At 60.7% G+C, this 16252-nt stretch overlaps 1 protein-coding gene across 1 annotated transcript; it reads left to right on the top strand.

Annotated features, from left to right (window-relative positions):
- Positions 1–1948: 1948 nt before the first annotated feature.
- On the top strand, positions 1949–15860 carry LOC142303671 (rho-related BTB domain-containing protein 2-like). Its single transcript, XM_075345248.1, is given in 11 exon segments — positions 1949–2076; positions 4783–4984; positions 5080–5183; positions 6407–6592; positions 6673–7646; positions 9452–9570; positions 10884–11034; positions 13455–13543; positions 15364–15441; positions 15443–15470; positions 15553–15860. Coding segments are annotated over 10 exon segments (2229 nt in total). The 5' UTR covers positions 1949–2076; positions 4783–4792.
- The last annotated feature ends 392 nt before the right edge of the window (positions 15861–16252 follow it).

Genomic DNA, 16252 nt, shown 5'->3' with positions numbered 1-16252 from the left:
GGGCTCGCACTCGGGGGAGTGAGGATACCCCTCGGTACTGGGCTCGCACTCGGGGGAGTGAGGATACCCCTCGGTACTGAGCTCGCACTCGGGGGAGTGAGGATACCCGTCGGTACTGAGCTCCGCACTCGGGGGAGTGAGGAGACCCCTCGGTACTGGGCTCGCACTCGGGGGAGTGAGGAGACCCCTCGGTACTGAGCTCGCACTCGGGGGAGTGAGGATACCCCTCGGTACTGAGCTCGCACTCGGGGGAGTGAGGATACCCCTCGGTACTGGGCTCGCACTCGGGGGAGTGAGGATACCCCTCGGTACTGGGCTCGCACTCGGGGGAGTGAGGATACCCCTCGGTACTGGGCTCGCACTCGGGGGAGTGAGGATACCCCTCGGTACTGAGCTCGCACTCGGGGGAGTGAGGATACCCCTCGGTACTGAGCTCGCACTCGGGGGAGTGAGGATACCCCTCGGTACTGAGCTCGCACTCGGGGGAGTGAGGATACCCCGTCGGTACTGGGCTCGCACTCGGGGGAGTGAGGATACCCCTCGGTACTGAGCTCGCACTCGGGGGAGTGAGGATACCCCTCGGTACTGAGCTCGCACTCGGGGGAGTGAGGATACCCGTCGGATACTGGGCTCGCACTCGGGGGAGTGAGGAGACCCGTCGGTACTGGGCTCGCACTCGGGGGAGTGAGGATACCCCTCGGTACTGAGCTCGCACTCGGGGGAGTGAGGATACCCCTCGGTACTGAGCTCGCACTCGGGGGAGTGAGGATACCCGTCGGTACTGAGCTCGCACTCGGGGGAGTGAGGATACCCGTCGGTACTGGGCTCGCACTCGGGGGAGTGAGGATACCCCTCGGTACTGAGCTCGCACTCGGGGGAGTGAGGATACCCCTCGGTACTGAGCTCGCACTCGGGGGGAGTGAGGATACCCGTCGGTACTGGGCTCGCACTCGGGGGAGTGAGGAGACCCGTCGGTACTGGGCTCGCACTCGGGGGAGTGAGGATACCCGTCGGTACTGAGCTCGCACTCGGGGGAGTGAGGATACCCGTCGGTACTGAGCTCGCACTCGGGGGAGTGAGGAGACCCGTCGGTACTGAGCTCGCACTCGGGGGAGTGAGGATACCCGTCGGTACTGAGCTCGCACTCGGGGGAGTGAGGAGACCCGTCGGTACTGGGGAGCACTCAGGGGAGTGAGGAGACCCGTCGGTACTGCGCTCGCACTCGGGGGAGTGAGGATACCCGTCGGTACTGGGCTCGCACTCGGGGGAGTGAGGAGACCCGTCGGTACTGGGCTCGCACTCGGGGGAGTGAGGATACCCGTCGGTACTGAGCTCGCACTCAGGGGAGTGAGGAGACCCGTCGGTACTGGGCTCGCACTCGGGGGAGTGAGGATACCCGTCGGTACTGGGCTCGCACTCGGGGGAGTGAGGAGACCCCTCGGTACTGGGCTCGCACTCGGGGGAGTGAGGAGACCCGTCGGTACTGGGCTCGCACTCGGGGGAGTGAGGAGACCCCTCGGTACTGAGCTCGCACTCGGGGGAGTGAGGAGACCCGTCGGTACTGGGGAGCGCTCGCACATCTTCTGACTGAATCCCACATCGCACTCATCCGCTTCTCGCGCCCATGTGACGAGGCCTCAGGCGGAGACACGGGCTCTTTAAGTTCAGCGGTCACGTGAGTAGGCGTGGTTTACATTTCAGCAGCGGAATCAACGTTTTTCCCCCTGAAGGGGGCGGGGGCAGAGAACTCCCGGGTGACATGTTAAACAGTTACCTCCTGACGATTGGCCGCCCTCAAAATGTAGGCGGAGCTTTAACGCCTACATTTTTACTTGAGGGCGTATCCGTATCTGGAAGGCGGGGCCTTAGTCATCTGGCGCTGCTGTGATTGGCTGAGGGGTTGCGCTGCGTGAAAGGAATCTTGTGATTGGTTGGCTGCCGATGGTAACGGGGCTGCGGCTGCTGGATGCTACACACACAGCCCGGAGCCCGGGGACGATGAGAGCGCGCGGCCGGACAGGACGGCGGCGGAAGAGGCGGCAGGAGCCCCGCGGGGAGGACGGCGCTCCGACACAGGCGAGATAGAGTTCTGTGCGAGTGTGGCCCCGGACATGTGACCAGCCTGGAGTATAGGGGCCCCCGGGGGAGGAGCCTGGAGTATAGGGGCCCCCGGGGGAGGAGCCTGGAGTATAGGGGCCCCCGGGGGAGGAGCCTGGAGTATAGGGCCCCCGGGGGAGGAGCCTGGAGTATAGGGCCCCCGGGGGAGGAGCCTGGAGTATAGGGGCCCCGGACATGTGTCCAGCCTGCAGTATAAGGGCCCCCGGGGGAGGAGCCTGGAGTATAAGGGCCCCTAGGGGAGGAGCCTGGAGTATAGGGGCCCTTGGGGGAGGAGCCTGGAGTATAGGGGCTCCCGGGGGAGGAGCCTGGAGTATAGGGGCTCCCGGGGGAGGAGCCTGGAGTATAGGGGCTCCCGGGGGAGGAGCCTGGAGTATAGGGGCCCCGGAGGAGGAGCCTGGAGTATAGGGGCCCCGGACATGTGTCCAGCCTGGAGTATAGGGGCCCACGGGGGAGGAACCTGGAGTATGGGGGGCCCCCGGGAGGAGCCTGAAGTATAGGGGTCCCGGGGGAGGAGCCTGGAGTATAGGGGCCCCTGGGAGGAGCCTGGAGTATAGGGGACCCGGACATGTGTCCAGCCTGGAGTATAGGGGGGCCCGGGGGAGGAGCCTGGAGTATAGGGCCCCGGACATGTGTCCAGCCTGGAGAATAGAGGCCCCTGGGAGGAGCCTGGAGTATAGGGGCCCCAGGGGGAGGAGCCTGGAGTATAAGGGCCCCGGACATGTGTCCTGCCTGGAGTATAGGGGCCCAGGGGAGGAGCCTGGAGTATGGGGGCCCCTGGGGGGAGGAGCCTGGAGTATAGGGGCACTTTACATGTGTCCAACCTGGAGTATGGGGGCCCAGGGGAGGAGGCTGAAGTATGGGGGCCCCTGGGGAGGAGCCTGGAGTGTAGGGGCCCCTGGGGGAGGAGCCTGGAGTGTAGGGGCCCCTGGGGGAGGAGCCTGCAGTGTAGGGGCCCCTGGGGCAGCAGCCTGGAGTGTAGGGGCCCCTGAGGGAGGAGCCTGGAGTATAGGGGCCCCTGAGGGAGGAGCCTGGAGTATAGGGGCCCCTGAGGGAGGAGCCTGGAGTATAGGGGCCCCTGAGGGAGGAGCCTGGAGTATAGGGGCCTGGAGTAGAGGATAGGGGCCCCTATAGTAGAGTATAGGGGAGTAGAGTAGAGTATAGGGGCCCCTGAGGGAGGAGCCTGGAGTATAGGGGCCTGGAGTAGAGGAGCCTGGAATATAGGGGCCCCGGACATGTGTCCAGCCTGGAGTATGGGGTCCGGGGAAGGAGCCTGGAGTATAGGCGCCCGGGGGAGGAGGCTGGAGTATAGGAGCCCCTGAGGGAGGAGCTTGGAGTATAGGGGCCCCGGACATGTGTCCAGCCTGGAGTATAGGGGCCCCTAAAGGGAGGAGCCTGGAGTATAGAAGCCCTCGGGGAAGGAGCCTGAAGTATAGGGGCCCCGGACATGTGTCCAGCCTGGAGTATAGGAACCCCTGGGGGAGGAGCCTGGAGTATAGGGGCCCCTAAAGGGAGGAGCCTGGAGTATAGGGGCCCCCAGGGAAGGAGCCTGTAGTATAGGAACCCCCAAGGGAGGAGGCTGGAGTATAGGGGCCCACGTGGGAGGAGGTTGGAGTATAGGGGCCCCTGGGGGAGCAGGCTGGAGTATAGGGCCCCCCGGGGAAGGAGCCTGTAGTATAGGGGCCCCCCGGGGGAGGAGGCTGGAGTATAGGGGCCCCTAAAGGGAGGAGCCTGGAGTATTGGGGCCCCCAGGGAGGGAGCCTGTAGTATAGGAACCCCCAAGGGAGGAGGCTGGAGTATAGGGGCCCACGTGGGAGGAGTACAGGGGCCCCTGGGGGAGCAGGCTGGAGTATAGGGCCCCCCGGGGAAGGAGCCTGTAGTATAGGGGCCCCCGGGGAAGGAGCCTGTAGTATAGGGGCCCCCTGGGGGAGGAGGCTGGAGTTTAGGGGCCCCTGGGGGAGGAGGCTGGAGTATAGGGGCCCCCGGGGAAGCTGCGCACTGACACTGCACACTGTATGACAGGGTCAGATCTGCAGATATAATAAAATATTTACAGAAATGTGAGGGGTGTACTGACTTTTGTGAGATACTGTATATGTCCCCCAGTACAGGGACTCCTGGGCGTCCAATCCCCTCCCTCCGCGTTGTAGCCCGGGGCGTCCGGTCCCCTCCCTCCGCGTTGTGGCCCGGGGCGTCCGGTCCCCTCCCTCCGCGTTGTGGCCCGGGGCGTCCGGTCCCCTCCCTCCGCGTTGTGGCCCGGGGCGTCCGGTCCCCTCCCTCCGCGTTGTGGCCCGGGGCGTCCGGTCCCCTCCCTCCGCGTTGTGGCCCGGGGCGTCCAATCCCCTCCCTCCACGTTGTGGCCTGGGGCGTCCTTTCCCCTCCCTCCGCGTTGTGGCCCGGGGCGTCCGGTCCCCTCCCTCCGCGTTGTGGCCCGGGGCGTCCAATCCCCTCCGCGTTGTGGCCCGGGGCGTCCGGTCCCCTCCCTCCGCGTTGTGGCCCGGGGCGTCCGGTCCCCTCCCTCCGCGTTGTGGCCCGGGGCGTCCGGTCCCCTCCCCTTGCGTTGTGGCCCGGGGCGTCCGGTGCCCTCCCTCCGCGTTGTAGCCTGGGGCGTCCGGTCCCCTCCTCGGGGTCCTCAGGGCACTCGTGTGACTCCTCATCTCTCCACAGACTTATCTTGATGGATACTGACCTGGATTATGAGCGGCCGAATGTGGAAACCATTAAGTGTGTGGTGGTGGGAGACAACGCCGTGGGGAAGACCCGCCTGATCTGTGCTCGAGCCTGCAACGCCACGCTCACCCAGTACCAGCTCCTTGCCACCCACGTGCCCACCGTGTGGGCCATTGACCAGTACAGAGTGTGCCAAGAAGTAGGTTCCTGGGGGAGGGGCTGGGTCATGTGACATCCTAGCAATGGTGGGGTTAATGATGGGGTCATCACATAGTCACGTTCTGTGGCCTGCAGGTTCTGGAGCGTTCCCGTGATGTGGTGGACGAGGTCAGCGTCTCCCTGCGCCTGTGGGACACCTTTGGAGACCACCACAAGGACAGACGTTTTGCCTATGGGAGGTGAGGAGCTGTTATCGGGGTTCAGGCGAGCGCGGACCGCACAAGGAGGAGGCCTGGGGGGAGCAAAGCGGCATGCAGAAGCGTGGGGGGTTCTCCAGTGTGTAATGTAACATGCTGGTGACCCCGCCAAGTTTGGGGTGTACCTACGGTTCTTCATACTCCGTGGGCCCCACAAAAATGCTGTCCTGACTCTGGAAGTGCTAACACCTGCACCATCAGGACTCGGTGGCTTCACAGTCACATCCTGACCTGGGTCATGTCCTCCTCCACACTCATCCTGCGGGTGTCCACCGTATCGAGGGCTGTGGAGATGACACACCAGGCTCTACACTGTGCGGCATTATACACGGTCTGCCGGTCATGGAAGGAGCAGGTATTATGGGAGGTACGCGGAAGAGAAGCACGCGAGCACATATGCGGGGGAGACGCATGCGAGCGCAAGGCGATACGCGGAGGAGATGCATGCGAGCGCAAGGCGATACGTGGAGGAGATGCATGCAAGGGATGGCGTTCACACAGAAATGCTCAGGTTGTTTTCTCGCAGGTCAGACGTGGTTCTTTGCAGCTTGGGAGGGGGATGTGTAACTGAGGGGATACGCAGGAGACACTTGCTAGGGATGGCGTCCACACACTGATGCTCAGGTTGTCTTCTCGCAGGTCAGACGTGGTGGTTCTATGCTGCTTGAGAGGGGAATGCGCGTAGGGGGAGAGGATGGCGCGTAGGGGGAGGGGATACGCGGGGAGACACTTGCTAGGGATGGCGTCCACACACTGATGCTCGGGTTGTCTTCTACTCGCAGGTCAGATGGGGTGGTTCTTTACTGCTTGGGAGGGGGATGCGCATAGGGGGAGGGGGATGCGCAAGTGAGGGGATACGCAGGGAGACACTTGCTAGGGATGGCGTCCATGCACTGATGCTCAGGTTGTCTTTTCCTCGAAGGTCAGACATGGTGGTTCTTTGCTGCTTGGGAGGGGAATGCGCGTAGGGGGAGAGGATGGCGCGTAGGGGGAGGGGATATGCGGGGAGACACTTGCTAGGGATGGCGTCCACACACTGATGCTCGGGTTGTCTTCTCGCAGGTCAGACGTGGTGGTTCTTTGCTGCTTGGGAGGGGAATGCGCGTAGGGGGAGAGGATGGCGCGTAGGGGGAGGGGATACGCGGGGAGACACATGCTAGGGATGGCGTCCACACACTGATGCTCGGGTTGTCTTCTCCTCGCAGGTCAGACGTGGTGGTTCTTTGCTTCTCGTTGGCTAACCCTCATTCTCTGCGGCATGTCCAGAGCATGTGGTTGCCGGAAATCAAGCACTTTTGCCCCCGCACCCCCGTGGTACTGGTAGGGTGTCAGCTGGACCTGAGATATGCTGATCTGGATGCTGTGAACCGTGCCCGCCGCCCCCTGGCCAAGTGAGTGCTTTGGCCGCCATCTGCTGCCATTCCCTTATGCCTGATGTGCATTACTTTGTTCTTTGTGTCTTTTGTCTCAGACCTATAAAGCCGACTGACATCCTGTCTCCAGAGAAGGGTCACGAGGTGGCCAAGGAGCTGGGTATTCCATACTATGAGACCAGCGTGGTGGCACAGTTCGGGGTGAAGGACGTCTTCGACAATGCCATCAGAGCTGCCCTCATTTCTAGAAGACATTTACAGTTCTGGAAGTCCCACCTGAAGAAGGTTCAGCGTCCATTGCTCCAAGCCCCATTCCTACCTCCGAAGCCGCCACCACCCATCATTCACCTCCCAGATCCCCCTCAGTGTAATGGCCAAGGCCCCGCCGGCCTGTTCTGCACCCCACTATGTGCTGATGTGGTGTTCCAGCTGCTGAGTGGACAGAAGATCTTTGCCCATAAGGTTTATCTTGCTACTGCCTGTTCCAAATTCTACGACCTCTTCACGTTGGAATTGCATCCTGCGGAGATGATTGATGAGACCACGACCTGTGGACGGTCAGGGGGCTGTGAACCTTTATGGACCAGGAATCTCATCTTGGATGAGAATTATGAGGCCTTACGTGGACATCTGCAGGCTCATAGGACTCTGGGCAAGGTGGAGGATGATGTCGGTGGTGTTGATGTGGACGGTGGGGGGAATACTCCTCTTGGTTGGGGTAGGAAGTTATCAGACTGGGGCAGAGGTTTTGTCAGCATCCAGATTGATATTGTAGACGATCCACTAACACATCGCAGAAGGCCAATGATGGTCGTCCAGATGGATGCACTGATTCAGGAGCAGCCTCTGCGGGCCGTGCTGGAGTATTTGTATACAGGACACCTGAACCAGAGCAGGGCGGAGCTCATGCAGATTGCCACCATTGCCGAGGCGTTAGAGGTCTTTGACCTTCGTATGATGGTCTCCAACCTGCTGAACAAAGAAGGCTTCATGAATCAGGAGATCACAAAAGCCTTCCATGTCAGGAGAGCCAACCGGATCCGAGAGTGTCTGAGCCGCGGCCTCTTCTCTGGTACGGACTCTATTGTTAGTAGGTGTCGGCGATTGAGGTGCACAGACTTCTGGGTAGTTCATGGTCATACTTCCTTTTCCTTATGGATCCCGGGTATTTATCTACCTATTGGTGTTCTGTATCTTGCTGGTCTGATGAGTGCACGGTAGTATACGCTTTGTTGACACACTGGCCTGACCTCTTGTCTGGTTCCATCCTGCACTGTGGAGTCCTGACAAAGAGGATTGGAACCCCAGGGGGGGTGCAGAGGGTTGGACACCCGGTGGGCGGAGGCGACGGGAGGGTTGGACACCCGGCGGGCGGAGGCGACGGGAGGGTTGGACACCCGGCGGGCGGAGGCGACGGGAGGGTTGGACACCCGGCGGGCGGAGGCGACGGGAGGGTTGGACACCAGGCGGGCGGAGGCGACGGGAGGGTTGGACACCCGGCGGGCGGAGGCGACGGGAGGGTTGGACACCCGGCGGGCGGAGGCGACGGGAGGGTTGGACACCCGGCGGGCGGAGGCGACGGGAGGGTTGGACACCCGGCGGGCGGAGGCGACGGGAGGGTTGGACACCCGGCGGGCGGAGGCGACGGGAGGGTTGGACACCCGGCGGGCGGAGGCGACGGGAGGGTTGGACACCCGGCGGGCGGAGGCGACGGGAGGGTTGGACACCCGGCGGGCGGAGGCGACGGGAGGGTTGGACACCCGGCGGGCGGAGGCGACGGGAGGGTTGGACACCCGGCGGGCGGAGGCGACGGGAGGGTTGGACACCCGGCGGGCGGAGGCGACGGGAGGGTTGGACACCAGAGGGGGGGGGGGAGGCGACGGGAGGGTTGGACACCAGAGGGGGGGGGCGGAGGCGACGGGAGGGTTGGACACCCGGCGGGCGGAGGCGACGGGAGGGTTGGACACCCGGCGGGCGGAGGCGACGGGAGGGTTGGACACCCGGCGGGCGGAGGCGACGGGAGGGTTGGACACCAGAGGGGGGGGGCGGAGGCGACGGGAGGGTTGGACACCAGAGGGGGGGGCGGAGGCGACGGGAGGGTTGGACACCCGGCGGGCGGAGGCGACGGGAGGGTTGGACACCCGGCGGGCGGAGGCGACGGGAGGGTTGGACACCCGGCGGGCGGAGGCGACGGGAGGGTTGGACACCCGGCGGGCGGAGGCGACGGGAGGGTTGGACACCCGGCGGGCGGAGGCGACGGGAGGGTTGGACACCCGGCGGGCGGAGGCGACGGGAGGGTTGGACACCCGGCGGGCGGAGGCGACGGGAGGGTTGGACACCAGAGGGGGGGGGCGGAGGCGACGGGAGGGTTGGACACCAGAGGGGGGGGGCGGAGGCGACGGGAGGGTTGGACACCCGGCGGGCGGAGGCGACGGGAGGATTGGACACTCGGCGGGCGGAGGCGACGGGAGGGTTGGACACTGGGTGGGCGGAGGCGACGGGAGGGTTGGATCCCTGGAGGTAGCTTGGGGTGAATAAAGAATGTATCATGACCCAGAGGCACAGCAGTTTGGGGGCCAAAGTCTTTCTGTTACAGGCTCACCCTTTCAGTTAGGACATTACCATGTGTCCGGGGATGACAGGCATCTTCTGAGCCTCTGTTGATGAGTGGTACAGGGGACTGAACAGGTTTTCGGTAGAGAGCCTTTTCTCTTACATGGATGTATTGGGCTTCAGTAGAGGCTATACAGATGTAATCCATTATAACTGCAGGCTGCCACTAGGTTTTGTGGTATGGACGAGGCCTGGCGTCCTGGGCCAGTTTATGAGCTTTGTTGTGTGTCTTCCACCACTAAATGTGACTTGTCCTCCCGTCAGATGTGGTGTTTACAGTTGACGACGGCTCCGTGCCTGCCCACAAGCCGCTTCTGATTGCAAACTGTGACTGGATGGTGGCCATGTTCCGGGGCTCATTCCGAGAGAGCTGCACCCGAGGGGTAACGTCTCATGCCTTTAGGGAATATTACCAGGAGGGAGGGTATATGAAACATGTCAACCAAAGAGAAGTCTAGCCCGCTAGTATCTCCAGGAGGCAGTTTGGAACGCGGAGACGCTCTAGCCGGGATGTGGGGATGTGTCTTCCTCACGGCCATGCCTTTTTCCGCGCTTGCCCCTGCCCTCCTCCGCGCTTGCCCCTGCCCTCCTCCGCGCTAGCCCTTACCCTCCTCCGTGCTGGCTCTTGCCCTCCTCCACACTGGCCCTTGACCTCGTGGCCCTTGCCCTCCTCCGCGCTGGCCCTTGCCCTCCTCCGCGCTGGCCCTCGCCCTCCTCCGCGCTGGCCCTTGCCCTCCTCCGCGCTGGCTCTTGCCCTCCTCCGCGCTGGCCCTTGCCCTCCTCCGCGCTGGCTCTTGCCCTCCTCCGCGCTGGCCCTTGCCCTCCTCCGCGCTGGCCCTTGCCCTCCTCCGCGCTGGCCCTTGCCCTCCTCCGCGCTGGCCCTTGCCCTTGCCCTCCTCCGCGCTGGCCCTTGCCCTCCTCCGCGCTGGCCCTTGCCCTCCTCCGCGCTGGCCCTTGCCCTCCTCCGCGCTGGCCCTTGCCCTCCTCCACACTGGCTCTTGCCCTCCTCCACACTGGCCCTTGCCCTCATGGCCCTTGCCCTCCTCCACGCTGGCCCTTGCCCTCCTCCGCACTGGCTCTTGCCCTCCTCCACACTGGCCCTTGCCCTCATGGCTCTTGCCCTCCTCCACACTGGCCCTTGCCCTCCTCCGCACTGGCTCCTGCCCTCCTCCACACTGGCCCTTGCCCTCATGGCTCTTGCCCTCCTCCACACTGGCCCTTGCCCTCATGGCTCTTGCCCTCCTCCGCGCTGGCTCTTGCCCTCCTCGCGCTGGCTCTTGCCCTCCTCCACGCTGGCCCTTGCCCTCATGGCCCTTGCCCTCCTCCACGCTGGCTCTTGTCCTCCTCCGCGCTGGCTCTTGCCCTCCTCTGCGCTGGCTCCTGCCCTCCTCCACACTGGCCCTTGACCTCGTGGCCCTTGCCCTCCTCCGTGTTGGCCCTTGCCCTCCTCCGCACTGGCCCTTGCCCTCCTTCTCTTGGTGTTGCGCCAAAATGTTACTACTTTTCACAGCTTTTTATGATTGAATACCGGCAGGTAAGCATAGATGAGTCGGGTGCTTGGTTTTCAGTGTATGGCTGATGGCTGGTTATAGGGGCACTTTTATGGGGGCTTTCATATCTGAGGCTGGTGGGATTCTCACTGATTCAGCACGATCCACCATGACATAATCTGTAGCTGTGTGTCCGTCTCTCGCAGGTCTCTCTACCGGGCACGTCCTCCTCCTGCCTGCGGACCCTCCTGGAGTATTTGTATCTGGGTCACTTCTCCCCAAAACCTGAGCTGGACTGTATGGACCTCCTCATCCTGAGCAACCGGCTGTGTCTTCCGCACCTGCAGGCCCTGACCGGTGAGCAGTCACAGTGCCCCCCACCATCCTTAACAAAAAGGGGGTCCACATACAGCGACGGGGGGTCACAATGAATTGTGCAAATGGCATCGGAGCCCCCCACACCTCGTCCTTGTGTGTGTCAGGCCAGATACCCCATCTTTATACGTGCCATAGCGCCCCTAATCTGAGTCTAAAGCAAAATGCAGAAGTCATAATGTGAGAAATCATTGATGGCCGCGCTGTTGCTGAGGTCGGGGCCCCTCAGACGGCAATGTTTAGGGTCTTCTGTGGGACAGACGGCCGCTCATTATCACTGTGGAGCCTTCCCTCCCCCGGTCTGCACCGGTGTCCTGCAGACGCTGTGTCCTTCACATTGTATGATGTGAGGGACGCGCTGCCCCCGTCCTGTATAGATTATCTATGTGGCCTCCAGCGTGTGAGGATCAATGTGAACATGCCCACAGCACGGAGGACGCGATAATGGCATCCTGGCTGCTCACTCTCTCTGCTGATTCCCCCCCTCCCCTGGTATGTAACATCTCACCCAGTGCCTCCCCTGGTGTATTATCTCTGGCACCTCTCCGCTGGTGTATAGCCTACGGCCCCCAGTGTATCCCTCTGGCCCCGCCATGCCTTCTGCCATTACTTATGTGACAGAACGGCCGGACGTGCAGAGCTCACTGATACCAGTGCAGATCTGGAGTAACAAGTCCGCCCCTAAGACGCGAGGGCGGGGAGAGACGGGGGTGGGGCAGAGGTGAGGGCAGAGGCGAGGGCGGGGGAGAGACGCAGGCAAGGGAGAGGCGAGGGCGGGGGAGAGATGCAGGCGAGGGCGGGGGAGAGACGAGGGTGGGGGGTGAGGGTGGGGGAGGGGTGGGGGGTGAGGGTGGGGGAGGGGCGGGGGAAGAGGCGAGGGCGGGAGAGAGACGCAGGCAAGGGAGAGGCGAGGGCGGGGGAGAGATGCAGGCGAGGGCGGGGGAGAGATGCAGGCGAGGGCGGGGGAGAGATGCAGGTGAGGGTGGGGGAGAGATGTGGGCGTGGGAGAGACAGATGAGGGCGGGGGGAGAGATGCAGGCAAGGGAGAGGTAAGGGCAGGGGAGAGACAGAGATGAGGGCGGGGGAGAGACGCAGGCAAGGGAGAGGGGAGGGCGGGGGAGAGACAGAGGCGAGGGCGGGGGAGAGACGCTGGTGGGGGAGAGGCGAGGGCGGGGGAGAGACGCAGGCAAGGGAGAGGCGAGGGCGGGGAAGAGACGAGGGTGGGGGGTGAGGGAGGGGCAAGGGCAGGGGAGAGATGCGGGGGAAGAGGTGAGGGCAGGGGAGAGACGCAGGCGAGACGCATAAGGGGGACAGATGCACACAAGCGTGGGGGGAGAGACGCGCGGGAGGAGATGCATGCGAGCGTGGGGGGAGGGGGAGAGACACATTTCTTCCTCCTGACTGTTCCCCATCACCCGTTAGTGGTATTATTGAGAAGTGGAAGGAACCGCAGCAACTCGCCCCCCGCTCTGTAACATTACGGAGCCTCCCCTTTGTGGTTGAGGAGAAGCAGAGGGCAGAAAAGTTCCCACCGCTCTGCTGACCCCATAACTGCAGAGTCCAGACCTTCCCTGATAACATCAGCGCAAACTCTGTGCCCGCCAGGAGCTTCATGGCCGAACAGTTGCAGCCGCCGTACATCCCCGAGCACGATGGCGAGGCGTACATCCCCGAGCACGATGGCGAGGCGTACATCCCCGAGCACGATGGCGAGGCGTACATCCCCGAGCACGATGGCGAGGCGTACATCCCCGAGCACGATGGCGAGGCGTACATCCCCGAGCACGATGGCGAGCGTTGGATGAGCAGTGTAAAGCCGCCACCTCGAGACTCTGGAAGAGACGTGTTCTGTGCAGGGATGGATGGCACTTGTGTATCTGCATCTGATAAAGGAGTCTTGGTTTGGTGCTGGAGGACGTTGCCCTCTGACTGCACTGTGCTGTACAGATGGTGGAGGAGGATGATGCTCCGCGGCCTCTTATACCATTAATGTGAAATCTTATTCTTCAGCAGAACGCATTGTGGACAATTTGTAGCTTCAGCTTTGTGGGGACAGTCTGGGGAAGGGACTTTACTGTTCCCCATGACTCCATACAGACATGGAGGGGGGAGAACATGACATCAGCCACATACATAGCGGAGATTATGAGCCCAGACCCCCCCAACATCAGGTCTGACAAATGATTTTCTGGATGAAAGGGAACAAGGGGCGGCTCCCTAATAATGCCTATGGATGTAGGTGGAGGATAGGGAAGCCCCCGGAGATGGGTCAAATACTGTATATGGAGAAAAGCCTGAATAATGTACACAATGTATATGAAATATACACACTGATTACTGATGTCTTAGCCATGTCTTCTCCGGGGTGGAAGTCTCATCCTCTTACATGTGTCCTGTTCTAGAGCAACATGCAGTGGATGAGCTCCTGGCGTCCTACGTGCAGGGAGCAGATATTGATGGGCAAGTCCTCGTGTATCTGGACATCGCACAGGTGAGCTGCCTTTCTTGGTGGGCCGTCTTTCTCTGTGGGTCGCCTTCTTCGGTTGTCTGCTTTATTGGACGTTGCACAGGCGAGCCGCCTTCTTCGATTATCTGCTTTCTTCGGTGAGACGTTTTTCTCAGTGGGCCGCCTTCTTCAGGGTGAAGTCTTTCTCGGTGGACTGCCTTTTTTGGTTGTCTGCTTTCTTCAGTGGGCCGTCCTTCTCAGTGGGCTGTATTCTTCGGTTGTTTGCTGTCTTCAGTGAGCCATCTTTCAGGATGGGCCGTCTTTCTCAGTGGACGGTCTTATTCGATTGTCCGCTTTCTTCTGGGAGCTATCTTTTTCAGTGGGCTATATTGTTCGGTGGGCCGTATTCTTTGGTTGTCCGCTTTTTCCAGAGGTTTGCCTTCTTCAGTTGTCCGCTTTTTTCGGTTAGCCGTTTTAGTGGGCTGTATTCTTCGATGGATCGTCTTTCAGTGTGGGCAATCTTTCTCGGTGGGCTGTCTTTCTTGATGGACCGGTTTCTTTGGTGGGTCGTCTTTCTCGGTGGATCGCCTTCTTCAGTCGTCTGCTTTCTTCGGTGAGCCGTCTTTCTGTGTGGGCTGTATTCTTCAGAGAGCCATATTTTTCGGTGATTCATCTTTCTCTGTGGGCAGTGTTTCTCTGTGGGCCATATTCTTCGGTTGTCCGCTTTGTTTGGTGAGCCGTCTTTCTCTTTTGATCGATGTTTCTCTGTGAGCTGTATTGTTCGGTTGTCCTCTTTCTTTAGTGAGCCGTCTTTCTCTGTTGGCCATGTTTCTCTGTGGGCTGTATTCTTCAATGGACCATATTCTTTGGTTGTCCACTTTTTTCGGTGATCCGTGTCTCTCTCTGTGGGCCGTGTCTCTCTCTGTGGGCCGTGTCTCTCTCTGTGGGCCGTGTCTCGCTCTGTGGGCCGTATTCTTTGGTTGTCCACTTTCTTCGGTGAGCCATGTTTCTCTGTGGGCCGTGTCTCTTTGTGGGCTGTACTCTTCAGTGGGCTGTAGTCTTCGCTTGTCCGCTTTCTTTGGTAAGCCATCTTTCTCTGTGGGCTGTATTCTTCCGTAGGCCATATTCTTCAGTTGTCCGCTTTCTCCAGAGAGCCGTCTTTCTCTATGGGTCGTGTTTCTCTGTGGGCTGTATTCTTCAGTGAGCCGTATTCTTCAGTTGTCCGCTTTCTTCGGTGAGCCGTCTTTCTCTGTGGGCCGTGTTTCTCTTTTGGCTATATTTTTCAATGGGCCTTATTCTTTGGTTGTCCACTTTCTTCGGTGAGCCGTGTTTCTCTGTGGGTTGTATTCTTCAGTGAACCGTATTCTTCAGTTGTCCGCTTTCTTCAGTGAGCTGTCTTTCTCTGTGGGCTGTATTCTTCGGTAGGCCATATTCTTTGGTTGTCCACTTTCTTCGGTGAGCAGTCTTTCTCTGTGGGCTGTATTCTTCAGTTGTCCGCTTTCTTCGGTGAGCCGTGTCTCTCTGTGGGCTGTATTCTTCAGAGGGCAGTATTCTTCAGTTGTCTGCTTTCTTCGGTGAGCCGTCTTTCCCTGTGGGACGCTTTTCTCTGTGGGCTGTATTCTTCGGTAGGCCATATTCTTTGGTTGTCCGCTTACTTCGGTGATCCGTCTTTCTCTGTGGGCTGTATTAATATTCTTTGGTTGTCCGCTTTCTTCGGTGAGCCGTGTTTCTCTGTTGGGCGTGTTTCTCTATGGGCTGTATTCTTCAGAGGGCCATCTATGGCTGCTGATGTTACAATTTGGAGTTTGCTTGGATGGAGTCCTTCCTGGGGTGACTCACGGTTGCCATGTCCTTTTCCTCCTTAGTTCCACAATGCCAAGCAGCTGTCGGACTGGTGCCTACATTACATCTGTACCAACTACAATGCTGTGTGCCGGAAGTTCCCCGCGGGACATGAAGTACATGTCGCCAGGTGACTGTTGCTCTGCTGTACAGGAGATGCCAATCCGGTCATCTAGTGCTGTATGACCGGGTTAATTCTGCTTTCTCCCCAGATAACAAGAGCCACTTTGAGCGATGTCGTTGGCCACCGGTCTGGTACCTGAAGGAGGAAGACCGCTACCTGCGATGCAAGAAGGAGCGTGAGCATGAAGAAGAGATGATCCGTAAGCAGCACAGCAAGAGTAAGTGGTGCTTCTGGCGCCCCCTCGACATCCTCGTCTGTGTACATCCTCGTCTGTGTCCTGAGGCCAGCGGCTCCTATGCCTTCCATGGTGGAGAAGATGAGCGTGTTCCTGGCAGTCTGAGGCTCGGTTACTACTCTGCATTTTTCTTGCACTACACGAACCACACGAGACCATGAAGATATTAACCACTCAGAAAATTCCAAACTGGGAGACACCACAAGCAAAATCTTGACCACTGAGCTTCTGGCCAGGATTGTAGATCATCTCCTGTGCCATCACCTGCATCCTCATGAAGTGCGGGGTCTGGAGCGATGCCACGTGTTACTGTTAGTCAGTATTAGGTGTGATTGGGGCTCCTCTGGCTGTGGGCTGTGACCAGGGGTTAGCGATGGGGCCGTGACGTGGCCGCGTGCTGTTACTCGCTCCATGCCCATGTTGCACCCAGCCGGTTACGTGAGGGGGCTCTCTTGGTTTATGCCTTTGGCACAGTCAGAACATCTCCTCATTACATGCGATACCTGCATGTATGTGGCGGTGTTACACGCATGTGCATGCACTTTAGGGTTTT

Source organism: Anomaloglossus baeobatrachus, chromosome 1, assembly GCF_048569485.1.
Source record: "Anomaloglossus baeobatrachus isolate aAnoBae1 chromosome 1, aAnoBae1.hap1, whole genome shotgun sequence".
NCBI classification, from domain to species: Eukaryota; Metazoa; Chordata; class Amphibia; order Anura; family Aromobatidae; genus Anomaloglossus; species Anomaloglossus baeobatrachus.
The sequence above is the reverse complement of the archived record's forward strand: the minus strand, read 5'-3'. Positions and strand labels throughout refer to the sequence as shown.